This window comes from Myotis nattereri (assembly GCF_964212035.1).
Source record: "Myotis nattereri genome assembly, chromosome: 16".
Taxonomy (NCBI): Eukaryota; Metazoa; Chordata; class Mammalia; order Chiroptera; family Vespertilionidae; genus Myotis; species Myotis nattereri.
Genome location: NC_138091.1, coordinates 21,197,901 through 21,217,511, shown reverse-complemented (window position 1 = coordinate 21,217,511; position 19,611 = coordinate 21,197,901). Strand labels below are relative to the sequence as shown.

At 48.7% G+C, this 19,611-nt stretch overlaps 1 protein-coding gene and 1 long non-coding RNA gene across 3 annotated transcripts; both read left to right on the top strand.

The window, feature by feature from the left end:
• The first annotated feature begins 120 nt into the window (after positions 1 to 120).
• LOC308532654 lies at positions 121 to 4,009 on the top strand. The gene is made up of 6 exons (XR_013996988.1): positions 121 to 330; positions 1,050 to 1,172; positions 1,274 to 1,392; positions 1,937 to 2,094; positions 2,239 to 2,355; positions 3,166 to 4,009. It is a non-coding gene; the product is annotated as an uncharacterized lncRNA (long non-coding RNA).
• Positions 4,010 to 11,807: 7,798 nt separating this feature from the next.
• LOC308532069 (phosphoserine aminotransferase-like) lies at positions 11,808 to 13,971 on the top strand. 2 transcript variants are annotated; one of them, XM_081109287.1, is made up of 3 exons: positions 11,808 to 12,982; positions 13,661 to 13,750; positions 13,853 to 13,971. In XM_081109287.1, exon 1 carries the CDS (start codon positions 11,818 to 11,820, stop codon positions 12,928 to 12,930), a length of 1,113 nt encoding a protein of 370 aa, XP_080965413.1. In that variant the 5' UTR covers positions 11,808 to 11,817; the 3' UTR covers positions 12,931 to 12,982; positions 13,661 to 13,750; positions 13,853 to 13,971. The 2 variants fall into 2 exon arrangements, with proteins under 2 accessions (XP_080965413.1, XP_080965412.1); XM_081109286.1 differs by having other exon boundaries at positions 13,661 to 13,965.
• The last annotated feature ends 5,640 nt before the right edge of the window (positions 13,972 to 19,611 follow it).

Sequence of the window (19,611 nt, the reverse complement as noted above, 5' to 3'; positions counted from 1 at the left end):
CCAGCAACGTGACCGGAACTGGCGAACGAGCAGTAGGGGGGAGCTGAGGGGGCGGGAGAGATAAGGGGGAGGGGAGGGACCTGAGACTGGCGGGGAGGGGCCATGGGCGGGGCCGGGGTGGGGGGGAAGGGAGGCTGGCGGCGCCCGGTCGAGAGAGGGGCGGGGGAACCCGGGGAGCCCCAGGAGCCAGGTCTAAGGACCCCGGAGGGCCGCCGGAACTCGAGGAGCTGGCTTTGGCTGGGAGCTGGAGGGAAACCTGGGGAACCCGCCTGCCGCTTGGCGAGCAAGGGCGCGGCGGGCGGATCAGCACCGCGGACAGCGCCCAGACAGGCAGGCCGGCATCCGCTGGGCCCCTCTGCCTACTCCCTGGCATAGGAACCACAGACAGTGCCCCCCTGGCCCAGGGAAGGGTTGGGTGGGAGGTGAGCTGACCAGGGGTCAGGAAACCTACCTTGTGCCTAGTTGGCAGCAAAGCTGCCCCAGGCCTCTCACTAGCTGTATGACCTTGGGTGCATCCCATCACCTCTCTGGGTCCCAGTTGATACAACACCCTCTTTCTCTACGTGAAGGTGCCAAGAGCCCAGCCCTAGCCGGCTTGGTTCAGTGGGTAGAGCGTCAGCCTGCGGACTGAAGGGTCCCAGGTTTGATTCCAGCCAAGGGGACATGCCTGGGTTGCAGCTGGATCCCCAGAGGGGGGCGTGCAGAAGGCCAATCAATGATTCTCTCTCATCATTAATGTTTTTATCTCTCTCTCCTTCTCTCTTTCTTTATTGATTCTGAAATCAATAAAGAAAAATATTTTTAAAAAGACCTCTGAAGTCCAGAACGTTGGTGTTGATCCTTTTTCACTGCACATGGAAGGCTTCTAAAACCACGCTGCTTGGCTCCTAATTCTGGCTCTGTCAATACCTTCCTCCTCCCTGGGCTCCAGTCTTCTCATCCATAAAATGGGATAATGATGGTCTATGCAGTTCATGAGATCTTTGGGTTGTTGTGAGGATTAAATGAGTTTATAGTAAAATGCTTAAAACATGCTGCGTTCTCATTAGTTACCCGTGCTCATGATAGCAAGACATCAGGTGACATTGTGTGAGTGGCTGGTGGCTCAGAGCTCCCCCTGGGTAAGTCATTTCAGGGAAAAGCACCGTGGACTCTGCCAACAGGATCTTCTTGTGAGTGTCATGAGGTTAGAATGAAAGGGTTTTGTAAAGTGCATGCGAATGGGATTGTTATGACTAAGCCCCAAATGTTATTCTCCTTGATCTGTCTCAAGATGGGTCCTGGGACTCTGGCTTTTCATCACCTAAAGAAAACAACTCCAGATGCCTGTCTGAGGGGTGGCCCTGCCTGTTCTTGGGAGAAGGTCCAGCCTGGCCACAGAAGTGCTCTCAGGTGGGCATGAAAGGCCTGGGCCTCTGGGGCTGCCCTCGGGACTCTTGCAACATCTTTGGCCGAAAAAATACTTCCAGGTGAAACAACAAAAACATGTGCACAAATCACTCATAGAACCACTAAAATTGAGGAGCCTGCAGAGCTGAGAGATGGCCCTGTGAAGGCAGGGCTAGGGAATGGACTGGGGGGCCAGGAGACTAAAGGGTACCTCTTTAGAGGAGGTTAACAATCAGTCAGTCAATACATAGAGTTATATTGAACAAGACTGACTGCATGGCACTCTACCTGAAGTTGTGGGGAGACCCAGAGATGCATTATAAAATATGGAGATGATGACAATAAGAATTAACATTTATCAAGTACTTTCTATGTACCAGGCAATCTATTATCTATTGTTAAAACATCCTCCCCCACCTATTTTCAACATTAAACTTATAACAAAGTCAATGCAAACTAAAATGTATAAAAAGTATACACCTCACCTCAGAAATAACCATTATTTTGAGCTGAGCACTTTACCCATTTCATCTCATTGAAACTTCAGAGAAACCCTATTGGAAATTTAACATCACCCAGTTTGTAAGCAGTGGAGCCAGGATTCAAATCCCAGTCCAGTCAAGGTCCAAGGTGAGCTTCATCAGGTCCCTCAGCGAAGAGATGAATCTATTTGTGGCAGAAAACACCCATGAGCTTTACGGGAAGGTAAGAGCCATGAATACCAGTTAAGAGAGTGAGTTTGGGGTGACAGAGAAGGCCTCGAGGCTCCCTCCATCTCTTCATGATAGCTTTGAATACTGACTTTTTTTTTTACTCCTCACCTGAAAATATTTTTCCATTAATTTTTAGAGAAAGTGGAAGAGAGAAGGACAGACAGAAATATCAATGTGAGAGAAGCACATCGATTGGTTGCTTCCTGCATGCACCCTGACCAGGGCCCGGGCTAGGGAGGAGCCTGCAACTGAGGTACGTGCCCTTGACCAGAATCGAACCCAAGACCCTTGGTCCGCAGGCCAACACTCTGTCCACTGAACCAAACCAGCTAGGGCAGAATACTGACTTTAAAAAATATTTATATTTTTTATTGATTTCAGAGAGGAAGGGAGAGAGAGATAGAAACATCAATGATGAGAGAGAATGATTGATTGGCTGCCTCCTGCACAATCCACACTGGGGATCAAGCCTGCAATCTGGGCATGTGCCCTGATCAGGAATAGAACCGTGACTTCCTGGTTCTTGGGTGGATGTTTAACCACTGGGCCACACAAGCTAGGCTCTTCCAGATTTTTCAACGAATATATGAATGTACTCGTTCTATTTGGTAATTTTTTTTCACTTTAAAATATGTCCTTTTTTTTAAAAAAATTTGAGATGTAATTGACATAGTTTCAAGTGTATAACACAATGATTCGATACTTGTAATATGTCATGAAATGATCACTAAAATAAGTCTTGTTGACATCCATCACTATATGTAGTTAAAAATGTTTTTCTTGTGATCTGCTCTCTTAACAACTTTCAGTTATGCCAGGTAGTAATATTAACTATAGTCACCATGCTTACAACAAAATATATCTCAATTTTTTTCATGCCAATAAATTCTTTCTTAGTAGCTGTATAATATCGCATCATATGGACAAGCTTCTTTTAAAAAAATTTAAACATTTTTAGTTGATTTTTTAGAGAGAGGAAGGTAGGAAAAGAGAGAGAGAGAGAGATTTGTTGTTCCATTTATTTATGCACTCATTGGTTGATTCTTGTTTGTGCCCTGACCAGGGATGGAACCTGCAACCCTGGAGCATCATTACGACAACCCAACCACCTAAGCCACGCGGCCAGGGCTGGACAAGCTTCTTTACTTAACTAATCTCCAATTTGACTTCTGTGTTGTTTCCAGTTTTATTCTATCGAAAACAATGCTGCAGTGGACATTCTTCTACAGAGACCCCCTTTTCACGTTTCTAATTATGTTCTTAGGATGAATTTCAAGGAGAGAAATCAAGAGACATGCACATTTGATGGCTTTTCATCATAGTGTCAAATTGTCATGCACAAGGTTGATCAATTTATTCTCCAAGCTCACTCACAATTAAGAGTGTCCACTTTCCTTCTCCATACAAACCTATGTGGGGGTAGTTAAAAAACAATCAATGGGCCCAGCCGGCATGGCTCAGTGGTTGAGCGTCGACCTGTGGACCAGGAGGTCATAGTTCGATTCCCTGTCAGGACACATGCCCGGATTATGAGCTCGCTCCCCAGTGTGGGGAGTGCAGGAGGCAGCCGATCAATGATTCTCTCTCATTATTGATGTTTCCCTCACCCTCTCCTTTCCTCTTTGGAATCAATAAAAATGTATTCAAACAAACAAACAAACAAACAAACAAACAAACAAACAAACACAAAACAGCCCTAGCTGGTTTGGCTCAGTGGATAGAGCATCGGCCTGTGGACTGAAGGATCCCAGGTTCAATTCCAGTCAAAGGCACATGCCCCGGTTTCAGGCTCCATCCCCAGTGGGGGGCGTGCAGGAGGCAGCCGATCAATGATTCTGTCTCATCATTGATGTTTCTATCTCTCCCTCTCCCTTTCTTTCTGAAATCAATAAAAATATATTAAACACACACACACTCTATAATTCCAAATTTGACAAGTAAAAAACAACACAGTTAACGTTTCAAGTGTTGAACACTGGGGAGGGCACCTATGGATATAACGACAAATGTCCGTGCTCCAGGGAATGGCCACAGACCCCAGGAAGAAGGTAAGCTCCCAGGTCTTCACTTTGGGGCCAGGTTCTGTCCCCTCTGCCTCGGTTTCCCTCTTGCAAAGGATGTGGGCTGTCCTGGTATTGGAAGCAAGTGAATTGGAAGGACAGTGTTCAGACAAATGTTCATACTAACAAACGTTTCTAAAACTCAGCTCCTTCAAACCATGCTTGACACGCATGGTCCCAAGGCATCCTGGGTCCCAGGCTGGTGTCTGCGATGCTGCAGGAATGAACGGGTTCCTGGGGTGCAGTGGGCTGAAGGCTTGGGAGGAGCTGGTCCTAGAATTGGCAGCGAGCCCCGCCAATGCCATTCTGTTTTAAATACGGTCACCTTAACATTTTTTTTAACAATCTGTGGGGGCACATCAGTCTTTGTTTTAAGCATTTAGAGTAGTGTAGTGTGTACGCATAACTTTCTAGGGAGGCGGAACGGGTGTCCCAGGGAGTAAGGCAGAGGCGGAGTAAGTAGACCGCCTCCAGTCACTCAGCAAGTCAGGCGCCCCTCACGGGGGAACCTGGAGAACCTGACTCCTCGCCCAGGGCTCCAGACGCCAGCTCTTCTGCGCCCCCCGCCAGCGGGACTGGGGGTGGGGGGGTGGGGCGGGGGGAAAGGCAGGGAGAGGGTGGAAGGTGGTCGTCCCGGCGGAGGCGCGCGGTGACCCAGCCCCAGTCGGATCCAGGGGGGACCGGGCGAGCGGCACCCGGGTGGGGGTGGAGGGGGGAGGCGGGGGAGAGGGGAGATGAGCGCCGATCACGCCGCACAGCCCGGATCCGGCCCGCGTCGCCTCGCGCCCGCCCCGCCCCGCCCCGCTCGCCGGTCCCCGCGGCGCACCCCGCGACGGCGAGCGCGCCCTCGGCACTGGCCTGCGGCAGCCGGAGCCGCCTCCGCCGTGCGGCCCCGCGGGCGGGGAGAGGGCGGCCGGCCGGGCGAGGCATGGCGGGCCGCGGGACGCCGGGGGAGAAGCGCTGGCAGCTGGTGCGCTGGTGAGTGGGCGCCGTGGGTGGGCGCCTGGGGGCGGGCACGGGAAGCCGCGGGGCCACAGGCGCAAAGTTTCTCCTGGAGCAGAGGCTTCGGGCCGGTGGTAGGGAGAGGCGCTGGCTGCCGGCTCCAAGCATCCCGCGTCCCCGCGTCCGCGTGCGCGCTCTTTGCGGCTCTCCAGGTAGTTAGGCGCTGGGACCCAGGACCGGGTCCCTGACGTCAGGCTGCAGTGGCTCTCAACCTTCCTAACGCCGCGACCCTTTAATGCAGTTCCTCATGCGGTGACCCCCAATTTCATTATTACAAATGGAACATAATTAAAGCCCAGTGATTAATCACAAAAACAATATGTAATTATATGTGTGTTTTCCGATGGTCTTAGGCGACCCCTGTGAAAGGGTCGTTAGATCCCCAAAGGGGTCGCGACCCACAGGTTGAGAACCTCTAAAGTTTAGAGGGTCCCGGGTCCTCCTTCCACAGGCTCCTCGTCAGGGCTTCCTTCCCTTCCTTCCCTTTCCTTCCCCCCACTTCGCTTTTCTATTTTTGCAGTGGGGGTCCCCCTCCTACCTGCAGTACTTCTGCTGCTCTGGGTCGGGCCAAGGACTTGGGCCCCGGAGACGGCACAACCACAGCCCTCAGCTCCCCTGTTTAAGGAGATGTCCTTGTCCACCTCAACTGGGACCCTTGCGGGTGGGCCCTTTGGGGGTCGGGGGCTTAGAGAAGGGGGTTGGGAGGCGAGGGGAGAGGTCCCATGGCGGGGGTGTGGCTGCCCCCGACCCCCATCGCGGTCCCCGCCGGCGGGGAAATCAGGCCTGCCGGTGTCAGGTTACGGGACTGCAGCTGAGAGGCTTTCAGACGCATCACAGCCCAGTCACCTGGGTTGGGCCCATGTCCCCTGGCGTCCGGAGGTTGAGGGCTGCTTCAGCCAGGGACCTGCCCCCTGCTTGGCGGGCTTAGACTGCGGTTTAGGCTGCTCAGCCCACCGCATTCTCAAAGGAGAATGTCTGACTGGGACCCCTCCCCACCCCACATCATCCCACGCACACCTGGGCCAGGAGACATCTCTGAAGAAGCACACCAGACAGCTCTCGCCAGTTACATTCTGTAGTGTGACTACAAAGAGCAACAACAATGTTATCATCAATAGCAGCAACCTGGCCTTCCTGAGCGCTTCCTGCTGGCTCCACCAATAGGATCCAGGCAATGACTTAGTTACCCTTCACAGGGAAACTCAGAGGGAGGTATTAGCACCCCCATTTTACAGATAAGGAAACTGAGGCGCAGAGAAGGAAAGTGGTTAGCCAGGGTCACCCAGCAAGCAAGTAGCAGAGTCAGGGTTTGAACCCAGGTCTTGCATAACTGATCCTCTGTTTTGCTTCCAGTCTGGCCACGCATCCAAGTTCACATTGTTAGAAAATCCCAGCATGTCAGAGCAGGAGGAGTCACTGGGTTTGCAGCCTGCTCACCCATCCCCATCCTGGGGGGATTCCAAGAATCAAAGTCCAGATATTCAAAATTGTTATTTAGCAGTGGAACCACTCTTCAAATGAAGCCCAAAATGCATAAATCAGACCAAGGCAGAGTTCATCTGTTTGAAGAGCTGGCAGTTACTCAGGGTCCTCTCCCTAAAAAGGAAGCGTCACCCGGGGACCCCAGGACTTCCCAGATTAAACTAAATTTGCTTAGTTTCACTCCTTCCCTCACTTCATGAAGGAAACGGGAAGAGTTTTAAAGGGACAGGGCTTGGATTTCTGCTCTAACTCTCTCTGCCTGGTGATGCACGAATCATTGTTAGTGCCTCTAATTAACTTTTGGGTCACCTCCCCCTCCCCAGATTAAAGCCTGTTGCTTTGAGGAGGTCCTGAAAGGAGTGGCTTGAGTGGTGAGGCAGCCTGGCAGGGAGCATCCTTAAGGGCAAGAAGCCCTCTGAACCCCATGGCATGCTCCCAACATGGTCAGCTTTGGCCCTGGTTCCAGGATTTCAGGTTGAGTCAGTTTGCTCAACTCAAACTGGCTTAAGAGAAAAAGGGAAATTATTGGCTCACAGAACTGAAAACTCCAGGTTTCAGGCACAACTGCATTCAGGTGCTCAAATAATAGCACCAAATAATACTCTACTCTCTTTGTCTCTCTGTTCCACTTTTTTAAAAAATATATTTTTATTGACTTTGCCGAAGCCGGTTTGGCTCAGTGGATAGAGCGTCGGCCTGCGGACTAAAGGGTCCCAGGTTCGATTCCGGTCAAGGGCATGTACCTGGGTTGCGGGCATATTCCCAGTGGGAGATGTGCAGGAGGCAGCTGATCGATGTTTCTCTCTCATCGATGTTTCTAACTCTCTATCTCTCTCCCTTCCTCTCTGTAAATACTCAATAAAATATATTAAAAAAAAAAAAACTTAAAAAAAAATATATATTTTTATTGACTTCAAAGAGGAAGGGAGAGGGAGAGATAGAAACATCAATGATGAGAGAGAATCATTGATTGGCTGCCTCCTGCACGGCCCACACTTGGGATCAAGCCTGCAACCTGGGCATGTGCCCTTGGCTGGAATCGAACCTGGGACCCTTCAGTCCGAAGGCCGCTGCTCTACCCACTGAGCCAAACTGGCTAGGGCCCTCTGTTCCACTTTTATTCCTGTGTGGAGGCGAGGTGGCTGTCAGCTGCAGGCAGCCCCCAGGTTAGTGACCACCATGGAAAGAGAGCTCTTCTTTTTCAGTGGTTCCAGCCCAAGTCTCAGGATGTCATCTCATTGGCATGATTTGGGTCACATGGGTATCCCTGAGGCAACCACTGTGGTCAGGGTGCTGGACTGCTCAGATTGGCCAGGCTGGGTCATGTGTCCACCCATGGAGCTGGGGCTGCAGTCAGCTCCATCCAAACCACAGAACTTGTGAGTGGGAGAGAGGGTGACGAATGGTGAATTGTTGGGCAAGAAAAACAAGTCATGCAAACCTGCAATAAAGTTAAAAGGTAAACTAGAAGCTAGGTAACAATATTCCCACATAGCAGGTTAAATGTTAATATGCTAAATGTAAGAAGCACTCTTATAAGAAAATTTAAATAAATACTGCAGGCTGGTTGGTTTAAACAACAGAAATTTATCTTCTCATCATTCTGGAGGCTGGAAGTCTAAGATCAGGGTCATGCTTGGATTCTGTGAGGCCTGTCTTCCTGGCTTGCAGAGAGCTGCCTTCCCATGTGTCCTCACATGACGTGGAGAGAGCACACAAGCTCTCTGGTCTCTCTCTCTCTCTCTTTTAAATATATTTTTATTGATTTCAGAGAGGAAGGAAGAGTGAGATAGAAATATCCATGATGAGAGAGAATCATGGATTGGCTGCCTCCTGCAAGTCTCCCACTGCGGATCAAGCCCACAACCCAGGCATGTGCCCTTGACTGGAATCGAACCTGGGACCTTTCAGTTCGCAGGCCGACGCTCTATCCACTGAGTCAAACTGGCTAGGTCTCTGGTGTCTCTTTTTTTTTTTTTTTTTTTTTTTTTTTTTTTTTTTAAATATATTTTATTGATTTTTTACAGAGAGGAAGGGAGAGAGATAGAGAGTTAGAAACATCGATGAGAGAGAAACATCGACCAGCTGCCTCCTGCACATCTCCCACTGGGGATATGCCCGCAACCCAGGTACATGCCCTTGACCGGAATCGAACCCGGGACCCTTCAGTCCGCAGGCCGACGCTCTATCCACTGAGCCAAACCGGTTTCGGCTCTGGTGTCTCTTTTTACAAGGACACTAATCCTGTTGGGTCAGGGAACTACCTAACCTTAGTTTGTTCCAAAAAGGGCCTATTTCCAAATACAGTCAAATGGGGGGTGGGGCGTTTAGGGCTTCAACATACGAATTGGGGCAGGGCAGGGACAAGGACACGGGCATCAATCAGTCTGTAATACTTACCAAGAAAAACACGGGAGTGTAGGTGGTGAATGATTCAAGCTCAACACCTGAAAGCCGTGGATGCTGCTCAGGATCTCATCTGAGAGAATAATGTCTGAACATGAAGCAAGGAGCCAACTTTGGAGCCCTAGTGTGGGACATCAGGCAGAAACAGCAGACACAAGGAGCAAGGACGTCCCCCTACAGCAGTTTAGGAGTCTAGTGGTGGGCAAACTGTGGCTCGTGAGCCACATGCGGCTCTTTGCCCTCCTGAGTGTGGCTCTTCCTAAGCCTTAGGAGTACCCTAATTAAGTTAATAACAATGTACCTACCTATATAGTTTAAGTTTAAAAAATTTGGCTCTCAAAAGAAATTTCAATTGTACTGTTGATATTTGGCTCTGTCGACTAATGAGTTTGCCGACAGGGGGCTGTGCAAGACTGGTGTTCAACAATGCCACCTTGTGGTGCAGATAGGCAAGAGCAATAGAAGGTAGTTGCAGTTTTCTTTGGATCTGGTACACATTTCAGAAGCAAGACTAGAGTAAGGTTCTGGGGCTTTGGAAAATTCAAAAGCAAGACGTTAAGCTTTAGACTTTGAAGGGGAGGGAGGTTTCAAGTGATTAATTAGTAAAAAGATGGCCAGGTTCTCACCCTAAACTATTGTTATAGGGCATAGTAGTGTCACAGGAAATGAATGTGTATGCATAGCTGTTAAGCTCCTTGGTATTTTTTAGCTGTTCAGATCGGCTAACCTTTTTATATATTCACAGTACATAAGAGCATAGGCACACCTAAATAACCACAAATATGGGGCAAGACTTTAGTGGCTCTCTCATAAAATAAAATGCTTCACATGCTTTTAAAATGTTTTTTAAAAAATTGATTTTAGCCGAAACCGGTTTGGCTCAGTGGATAGAGCGTCAGCCTGCGGACTGAAGGGTCCCGGGTTCAATTCCGGTCAGGGGCATGTACCTTGGTTGTGGGCACATCTCCAGTAGGTGATGTGCAGGAGGCAGCTGATCGATGTTTCTCTCTCATCGATGTTTCTAACTCTCTATCTCTCTCCCTTCCTCTCTGTAAAAAATCAATAAAATATATTTTAAAAAAAATTATAATTATAAAACAACCAAGGCATCCTTCAGTAGGTGAATGGACAAATAGATTAGTACATCCAAACAATGGAATACTATTCAGCACTAAAAAGAAATGAGCTATCAAGCTGTGAAAAGACATGGAGGACCTTAAATGCATATCACTAAGTGAACAAAGCCAATCTGGAAAAGCTACATACTGTATGATTCCAGCTATATGACATTTTTGGAAAGGTAAAACTAAAAAGGTTAAAAGTTCAGGGGTCTCCAGGGGTGTGTGTGTGTGTGTGTGTGTGTGTGTGTGTGTGTATGGTGAGAGGGGAGATGAATAGACAGAGCACAGAAGATTTTTAGGGCAGTGAAAATACTCAACTGTAATTATGGACATATTAAAAAACCCACACAAACTTCCCAGCTGGCGTGGCTCAGTGGTTGAGCATCGACCTATGAACCAGGAGGTCACGGTTTGATTCCCTGTCAGCACATGCCTGGGTTGTGGGCTTGATCCCCAGTGGGGGCATGCGGGAGGCAGCTGTCAGTGATTCTCTCTCACCATTGATGTTTTTATTTCTCTCCCCTCTCCCTTCCTCTCTGAAATCAATAAAAATATATTTAAAAAAAACCCCCAAAACCAAACAAACAGCAACTCATGTCCACTTGCCCTTCCAGAATAGCCTTCTTCCTTCGGACTTTCCTTCTCCAAACCATAAAGTACCAAAAATTAAATTAGAATTTCATGGGTCCATTAGTTCAAGATATTAAATATCTTTTCAGCATTCCTACCATATCTAAGGCCTGTGCTGAGCCCTGCCCAATTTCTGATGGCGGGCCTTAGCGTCTGGGAGAGGGGGTGACAGAGAGTAGCGGCCAAGGCTGTGTGAGTGGTTAGAGAGCAGTGTGGAGTGCGCTGCCAGCGTTCTTTTAATTGGCTGCAGAGTCCCATTGTAGGTTGGGCCACAACTTCTTCACTCAGCCTCTATGATGACCTTATTGGTATTTGGAATATTTCGAGGTTATGAACATGACTGCAGTGAACATCTCTGAAGCCGATCCATGCAAACATATGCCGAGATGATGGTCGGATATGGTCTTCAAAGTGAAATGGCAGAGTAAAAGCATGAGCACATTGTAAAAGATCCTGACACCCTGACCTGCAAAGAAGCCGAACCATTTCCTACCATCTCCAGTGATGTGTGAGGTGCCACTTTCCCCACAATTTTGCTTACACTGGGAATGAACCGATTTTAAAATCTTAGCCAATCTCATCAGTGAAAAATGGTCTCTCATTATTATTTTAATTTTCATTATTTTTACTTAAAGAGAAATTGCTTTTTTAAAAAAAATATGTTTTATTGATTTTCTACAGAGAGGAAGGGAGAGGAATAGAAAGCTAGAAACATCGATGAGAGAGCAACACCGATCAGCTGCCTCCTGCACGCCCCCCACTGGGGATGTGCCCGCAACCAAGGTACATGCCCTTGACTGGAATCGAACCCGGGACCCTTGAGTCCGCAGGCCAACGCTCTACCCACTGAGCCAAACCGGTTCTGGCTGAAATTGCTTTTTTAAAAAAATATTTTTTAAATTGATTTCCCAGAGTAAGGGAGAGGGAGAGAGAGAGAGAAACATTAATGATGACACTCGCGCAGCACGAGCAGCCGGTTCTCTTCTGCTGACTCGCCACACGTGCCGCAGCACCATGGACGCCCCGAGACAAGTGGTCAATTTCGGGCCCGGACCCGCCAAGCTGCCGCGCTCGGTACTGTTAGAGATACAAAAAGAATTATTAGACTACAAAGGCGTTGGGATTAGTGTTCTTGAAATGAGCCACAGGTCAGCAGATTTCGCTAAGATCCTTAACAACACAGAGAATCTTGTGCGGGAATTGCTAGCTGTTCCAGACAACTACAAGGTGATTTTTGTGCAAGGCGGTGGGTCTGGCCAGTTCAGTGCTGTCCCCTTAAACCTGATTGGACGGAAAGCAGGCAGGTGTGCCGACTACGTGGTGACAGGAGCTTGGTCAGCTAAAGCTGCAGAAGAAGCCAAAAAGTTTGGGACTGTGAACATCGTCCACCCTAAACTTGGGAGTTACACAAAAATCGTAGACCCAAGCACCTGGACCCTCAACCCGGAAGCCTCTTACGTGTATTACTGCGCCAATGAGACTGTGCATGGCGTGGAGTTTGACTTTGTCCCTGACGTCAAGGGAGCAGTGCTGGTCTGCGACATGTCCTCAAACTTCCTATCCAGGCCAGTGGACGTTTCCAAGTTTGGGGTGATTTTTGCTGGTGCGCAGAAGAACGTTGGCTCTGCGGGGGTCACGGTGGTGATCATCCGCGATGACCTGCTGGGGTTCGCCCTCAGGGAGTGCCCCTCGGTCCTGGAGTACAAAGTGCAGGCCGGAAACAACTCCTTGTACAACACTCCTCCCTGCTTCAGCATCTATGTCATGGGCTTGGTCCTGGAGTGGATTAAGAACAACGGCGGTGCAGCAGCCATGGAGAAGCTCAGCTCCATCAAATCGCGGATGATTTATGATATCATTGATAATTCTGAAGGATTTTATGTGTGTCCAGTGGAGCCCCAGAATAGAAGCAAGATGAATATTCCATTCCGCATTGGCAACGCCAAAGGAGATGATGCTTTAGAAAAAAGATTTCTTGATAAATCCCTTGAGCTCAATATGATCTCCTTGAAAGGGCACAGGTCTGTGGGAGGCATCCAGGCCTCTCTGTACAATGCCGTCACGATCAAAGATGCTCAGGAGCTGGCAGCCTTCATGAAGAAATTTTTGGAGATGCATCAGCTGTGAACACATCCTAACCAATCTATATTCTACCCTTGAACAATGTCCCACATTTAAAGTAACTTAATGGCTTCAAAAATTTTACCATGGTAGTTTTCTCAAAGGAACATGCTTATTATAGATTCTTCCCTCCCCACCCCTCCGCCAAAAAACCCTACAAAACAGCGCAATATACACAGTTCTTCAAAGCTGGTGGGACATAACAGACACCTTAATTTTGACTTGAAATGAAAGCATTTAAAAAAAATCTTTCTTTAGCTTTTCTAACAATCCCACTTTTATGTTGTCTTTGCTGCTACGTTTTCTAGCTGGGTCTTAGTATTCGGACTCGCCTGTGGACTTACTTACACAAAGTGCAGTTAATGTTCCTGGCGACACACGGACACGTAGCTTTGAGGGTGGGTGGGGTCTGCTAGGTGCTGAATTTCGATCCTTCCCAAAATGGCAGCTGTAGGGGCTCCTGGGCTCCACAGGGATTAAATCGGGTCAACCTTGACCCTGGGTGAGTGTTTAGGAGTTCTAGGCTAAAGGGCCAATTGGAGATCTTAATACTGTTACTCTCATAAAGAGACAAAAGTGACATACCATACGTTTATATAGCAAAGTCTGTTTTTAATACCAAATAGTTTATATCTCTATGCATTTATATTTCTAATAATGTGGTTCTTAGTGATATACGTAGAGTCTTTGGGAATTTGTTAAGAGTCCTTGACATTGTGCATTGTTTTTTCAACAGTTGTGTCTTCTCCCTTCCCTCCTACCTTTGGAAGCTGCTTCACAAGATTTAGAAGCTCCCCGATTCACTTTTATTTAGGTGGAAGAGAAGGTTGGTTGGTTATTTTTTCAGTTATGCCGTGAAACTAAAAAAAATCTTAAACTCCCTTAGCGTTTGTTCACTTGACTATTTTCGTTAATTGTGTTTGACCAGAGTGATGCTGTGAGTTCTGGAAGATCCTTGCTGGAGAGTCTTGCCCCTGTTGTTTATCCATTGTCAGTATTTGATGTTGAGTACGTGAAGGACATTAAAGTCCTAAAACACCTAAAAAAAAAAAAAAAAAAAAACATTAATGATGAGAATCATTGATCGGCTGCCTCCTGCACGCCCCCTACTGGGGATCGAGCCCACAACCCGGGCATGTGCCCTTGACCAGAATTAAACCCAGGACCCTTCCGTCCACAGGCCGATGCTCTATCCACTGAGCCAAACCAGCTAGGACAGAAAAATTGCTTTTTTATTTATTAATTGATTTTAGAGAGAGAGAAAGATCGATTTTGTTGTTTTGTTTATTTATGCATTCATGGTTGCTTCCTGTATGTGCCCTGACCAGGGACTGAACCCACAACCTTGGTGTATTGGGATGATGCTCTAACCAACTGAGCCACCCAGCCAGGGCAAAAGTTGCATTTTTAAATATTTATTGGTCATTTGTATTTCTATTGTTGTAAACTACTTATTAATTTCCTTTGCCCCCCCCCTTTCCCTATTGGTTTACGCATTATGTATTTTTTCATATAGCTTTGTAAAAGCTCTTTGTTTATCATGGGAATTAGTCTTTTTTATTTTTTAGTAAATTTCATATTTCAGAGCAGTTTTAGATTTACAGAAAAAATGAGATGACAGTACAGATAATTCCCCTATACGGCACCCCCATATCCCCCTGGTTAGCATCTTACATGAGTATGGTACATTTGTTACATTAATGAACCAATATTGACATATTATTGTTATTATTAGCTACAGTCCACAGGTTATTCAGATTTCCTTAGTTTCCCCCCAATATCTTTTTGTTTTGTTCTAGGGTCCCATCCGATACCACATGGCGTTTAGTTGTCACACCTCCTGAGGTTCCTCTTGGCTGTGACAGTTTCTCAGACTTCCCTTGTGTTTGCTGGCCTTGACGATTTTGAGGAGTACTGGTCCCTCGCCTGGAATGCTTTCTCATAGTTAGACTGGGGTTATGAGTTTTGGGGAGGAGGATCACAGGGCAGGCCTCAGATCATAGGAAGGGGACACATTAGCCACATGATTTGTCACTGTTGCTGTGGTCCTTGGCCGCATCGCTGAGGGAGCGTTTGTCAGGCCTCTCCACGCCAACCCCATTTCCTTTGGGAGGGAGTCGCTATGTGAACCCACATTTCAGTGGCGTGGACTTGCGAGCTGCCTCGTCGAGGGCAGGGCATTTACATACATGGCTGGGAATTTTTCTGTGTGAGAAGCCTGTCTCTTTCCTCCTCTTCATTTACTTTTCAACCATTGATGTCAGTACACACTCATGGATATTTATTTCTTTTAAATATATATATTTTTGTTGATAGTATATATATATATTTTAATATATTTTATTGATTTTTACAGAGAGGAAGGGAGAGGGATAGAGAGTTAGAAACATCGATGAGAGAGAAACATCGATCAGCTGCCTCCTGCACACCTCCTACTGGGGATGTGCCTGCGACCCAGGTACATGCCTTTGACCGGAATCGAACCTGGGACCTTTCAGTCCGCAGGCTGACTCTCTATACACTGAGCCAAACTGGTTAGGGCTAGTATATATATTTTTTATTACAGATTTATTGAAATAGAATTCACATACCACGCAACTCACCCATTTAAAGTGTAAAATTAAGGAGTTTTTAGTATATTCACCGAATTGTGCACCTATAAAAAAAATTGTGCAACCATCACCATAATCAATTTTAGGACATTTTCCTGTAATCTTTAGCAGTCCTTCTCCATTGCCTCTCACCCCCCACTCCCCCAGCCTTAAGTAACCGCTAATCTACTTTCTGTCTCTACGGATTTGCCGATTCTGGACATTTCGTAGAAATGGTCTGTTGTGACTGGCTTCTTCCACTTAGCATCCTGTTCTTAAGGCTCAGGTTTCAGTGACTGCCTGACCCACCCCTGTGTTTGGGGACTTAAAACATGGGTGTAACCTGTGAAGTGCCTGGCCCTTCTCTCCTCCGTAATGGGTTGCATCCTCTGGGAGTGTCACCCACCCCCACAGCCTGGGGCCTGTTTCTATGAGCAGCTCCCACCCTTCCTCTTCCCTCCCCCTTCCCTTCAGTGTGTCCCTGACAATGCTCCTGCTCTCCCGAGGAGAATCGGAGACGCTGGTTTTTGCTAAAGTCTGAATGGCTGATCAGTGGTCTACAAGGCTGACCCTCTGCTGTATTTAATCTCCTTCAGGGTACGGCCAGCGGCATTTCAGGGACATGGCAGGTTCACGAGGGAGATATTTGGGGACCGGAGCTCTTCTGTTTTTCCGTGTATTCAGTGTGGCCCAATTCAGCAAATACACTTCTTAAGCGAAGTTGTACTGATTGATGGAGATAATCAGAGCTTCCCCAGGGTGTGAAGGGCCGGTGGTCACGGTGGCTGGTGCGATCTCCACGGCAGGCCGGCTCAGGTGGCCGGGAGGCTGCACGACGCTGTTGCCGGCTTTCCGTGAGGCTGGCGCGGGGCTTGCAGAGGCGCTCAGACACCGTCTCGCACCCTCGCGGGGAGACAGACAGGCTCATAAATAACTCGCTCGCGGGCGGGCAGAGAGCAACCCTGTGCACAAGGTTACGCAAAGCATCCTGGGAGCCTGGGAGCCGGCTCGGATTCTGGCTGGGGTTTGGGGACCGATTCCCAGAGGCTGGTTCGAGCAGGTGGGGCGGGCGGGCAGGTCTGGAGTAGAGATGGAGGGAGAGCAGTGCAGGTCGGAGCGGAGCGGGAGGGAGGCTGTGAGATTAGAAAAGGCGGGCACGCTTCTAGAAACACAGGGATGCGGGGGCTTGTACGTGTCAATGGGGAGGGGGTGGCATGTAATGACGGGAAAGGCCGGAAGGGAGCAGGGTTGCAAGAAGCAGACGAGCAGTTTGCGTGATGTCTGCTCTGCAGGGGGAGAGGCTACCCCTCTGGGGCAGCGCGTGGGTGTTGGGACGTGGAGGCCGGTGGGGAGGGGCAGAGGATGTGTGTGGAGCAGGCTGGTTAGGAGGAAACCAGATGCCTCCAGCTGAAGGTGCAAGGAAGGCTGGCCTCTGCTGCTGCCTGCGTGAACGACCTCGGGCAAGTTCATTTCCCTCCCCCAGCCTCTTCCTCCTCATCTGTAAAATGGGATCAACAAGGTCCAAGGGGTTTGATGTGGGGCTTGGAGGAGAACGTGCAGGGAGTGGGTGTGCCTGTCATTGGTGACGGTGTAGGGCCTGGTAGACAGGCCGCTGAGGACGATGGGGAGGGAAGGTGATGGTGTGGCAAAGAGCTGTCCTCGCATCTCATTTAGTCCCGCAACAGCCCTTCACAGTGGGCATCATTTTCACTCCCGTTTGACAGATGCGGAATCTGGGTCTCGCTGTGGAAAATCACTCACCCACTAGTACAGCTGGGAAGTGGAATCCAGGCCGGGGAGCCTGCAGAGAGTGGAGGACGGTCCCTTCCCCTGTCCCTGGGGGAAGGGGGTAGAGGGAGAGGGGAGGGGAAGGTGGCTGGGTTTTGCGGCAGCAAGGAAGTGGGGGTGTGCTTGTGGCTGCGGCTTTGTCCTCCCCGTTGGCAGGGGTGAGCGGTGGGTGAGGAGAGAACTTGGGTGGGGATGGTTCCTGTGTGGGCCTATTCCTCTCGCAGCCTAGGGACCTGTGTGCGCCTCGGGGGGTCAAGCCTGGGACTGAGGGGTCACCACCATTGGTCTTGGCTCTGGCTTCCTTGACCAGTCTGTGCCTGCTCTGGGCCTCGTGTCCTCATGTGTGAAATATAGCTGTTGGACCAATGAGTGACCTCTTGTGTTTGTTTTTTGTCCTAATGCCCTAAGGCTCCGTCATCAGCAGAGTTCACACACACACACACACACACACACACACACACACACACAATAGTTACTTCTTGAAAGCATAATATATTTCCATGGTTCAAGTTCAAAGAGCACTAAAGCATTTACAATGCTCCCCAGCCACTCACTTCTCTTCTTAAAAAAGAATTTTTTTTTAAAAAAAATATTGATTTTAAGAGAGAGAGGAAGAGAGAGATAGAAACATCGATGAGAGAGAAACATCAACATTGATAGGTTGCCTCCTGCATGACCCCCAGTGACTGAGCCCATAACCCAGGCATGTGCCCGGACCAGAATCCAACCAGTGACTTCCTGGTGCATAGGTTGATGCTCAACCACTGAGCACACCGGCCGGGCTCACTTCTCTTCTTTGGAGGCAATTGGCGTTATTAGTTGCTCCCACAGAGATGGCAAGAGCGTGCCATTCAAGGCTGAGTCCCGAGGAGCCCAAGGGCAGGGAAAGGCATGGAAACTTGTCGTCAGAATAGGATGGATTAACCAGGGTGGGCTTCCTGGAGGAGCCGAGTTTTGAGGTAGATTTTACAGGAGGAGTATCATCTTGGGGCAGGAAGCAGGTCCCAGAGGAGAATCATGTCCAAAGTTAAAGTCGGGATCGTCCCTCCCAAACATGTGCTTGTCCAGCGTGAATGGCACCGACGCCAGTGCCTGCACAAACCAGGAACCGGGGAACAGCCTTGCCGCCCGACTCCCCCTCACTCCTTCTTAGCCCACTTGAGAGCCCACCCATTTCTCTCCCTCTCCAGCACCATCCCCTTTACAAGGCACCACCATCCCCCCCCCCCCCCCCCCCGCAACAGCATCTAGCCCGTCTGCCTTGCTCTTTCCCACTCAGCAGCCCGGATGGTCTTCCCAAAGTGCCCATCAGATCCTGCGGAGGAGAGTGAAGGAAACAGGCAGGAGCCAGATGCTCTGATACGGGAGGCCTGGGAGCAAGGAAAACACTCTTTTCTCCAGCAGCCGTGCCTTCTGGGAAGTCTCCTGCTCCAGCCAATAGCCTCGGCCCCATGGGGCAGTATCAGAGCAGCTGCACAATTTTTTTTCCTCTTAGCACTTTACAGTTTGTAATCACACACACACACACACACACACACATTTGTAATAGGTAAAACCTCTCTTGTATGAAAAGATAACATTGTTAAAAATGTCACCTCCCTCAGCCCCCACTCACCCAGTTCCCCCAAGCTAATAATGATTTTTATTAGCTTTTGTGTCTCCAGAGCAGTGGTCGGCAAACTCATTAGTCGACAGAGCCAAATATCAACAGTACAACGATTGAAATTTCTTTTGAGAGCCAAATTTTTTAAACTTACACTATATAGGTAGGTACATTGTTATTAACTTAATTAGGGTACTCCTAAGGCTTAGGAAGAGCCACACTCAAGGGGCCAAAGAGCTGCATGTGGCCCGTGAGCCCCAGTTTGCCGACCACGGCTCCAGAGTTTCTGTATATAAAGATAAGCAAATACGGATTTATACTTCATTCCTTCCCTCCCCCTTTTAACATAAAGTACACATACTGCTCTTCTGCACCTGCTTTTTTATCTGAAGACTGTGTCTTGCAGATCTTTGCATGAGAGCACTCAGGGAATGCCCTCATTGGAAATATATATATATATATTTTTTAATATGGCTGCACCGTAGTTTATTTAACCAGCCCCTGACTGATGAGAGCTTGGGCTTTTGTTATAAACAGTGCCACAGACAACCGTGTCCACATGCTGGAATGCAGTCATTCTCCAAAAGGGGATCGTGGGGCTACCGGGGAATTGTAACTTAGGCATTGTCGGGTTGTCCTGCAGAAGGGTTGTACCCCTCCCTCTCCCACTCCCACTGGTAACGTATAAAGGAGCCTGATGGTTTC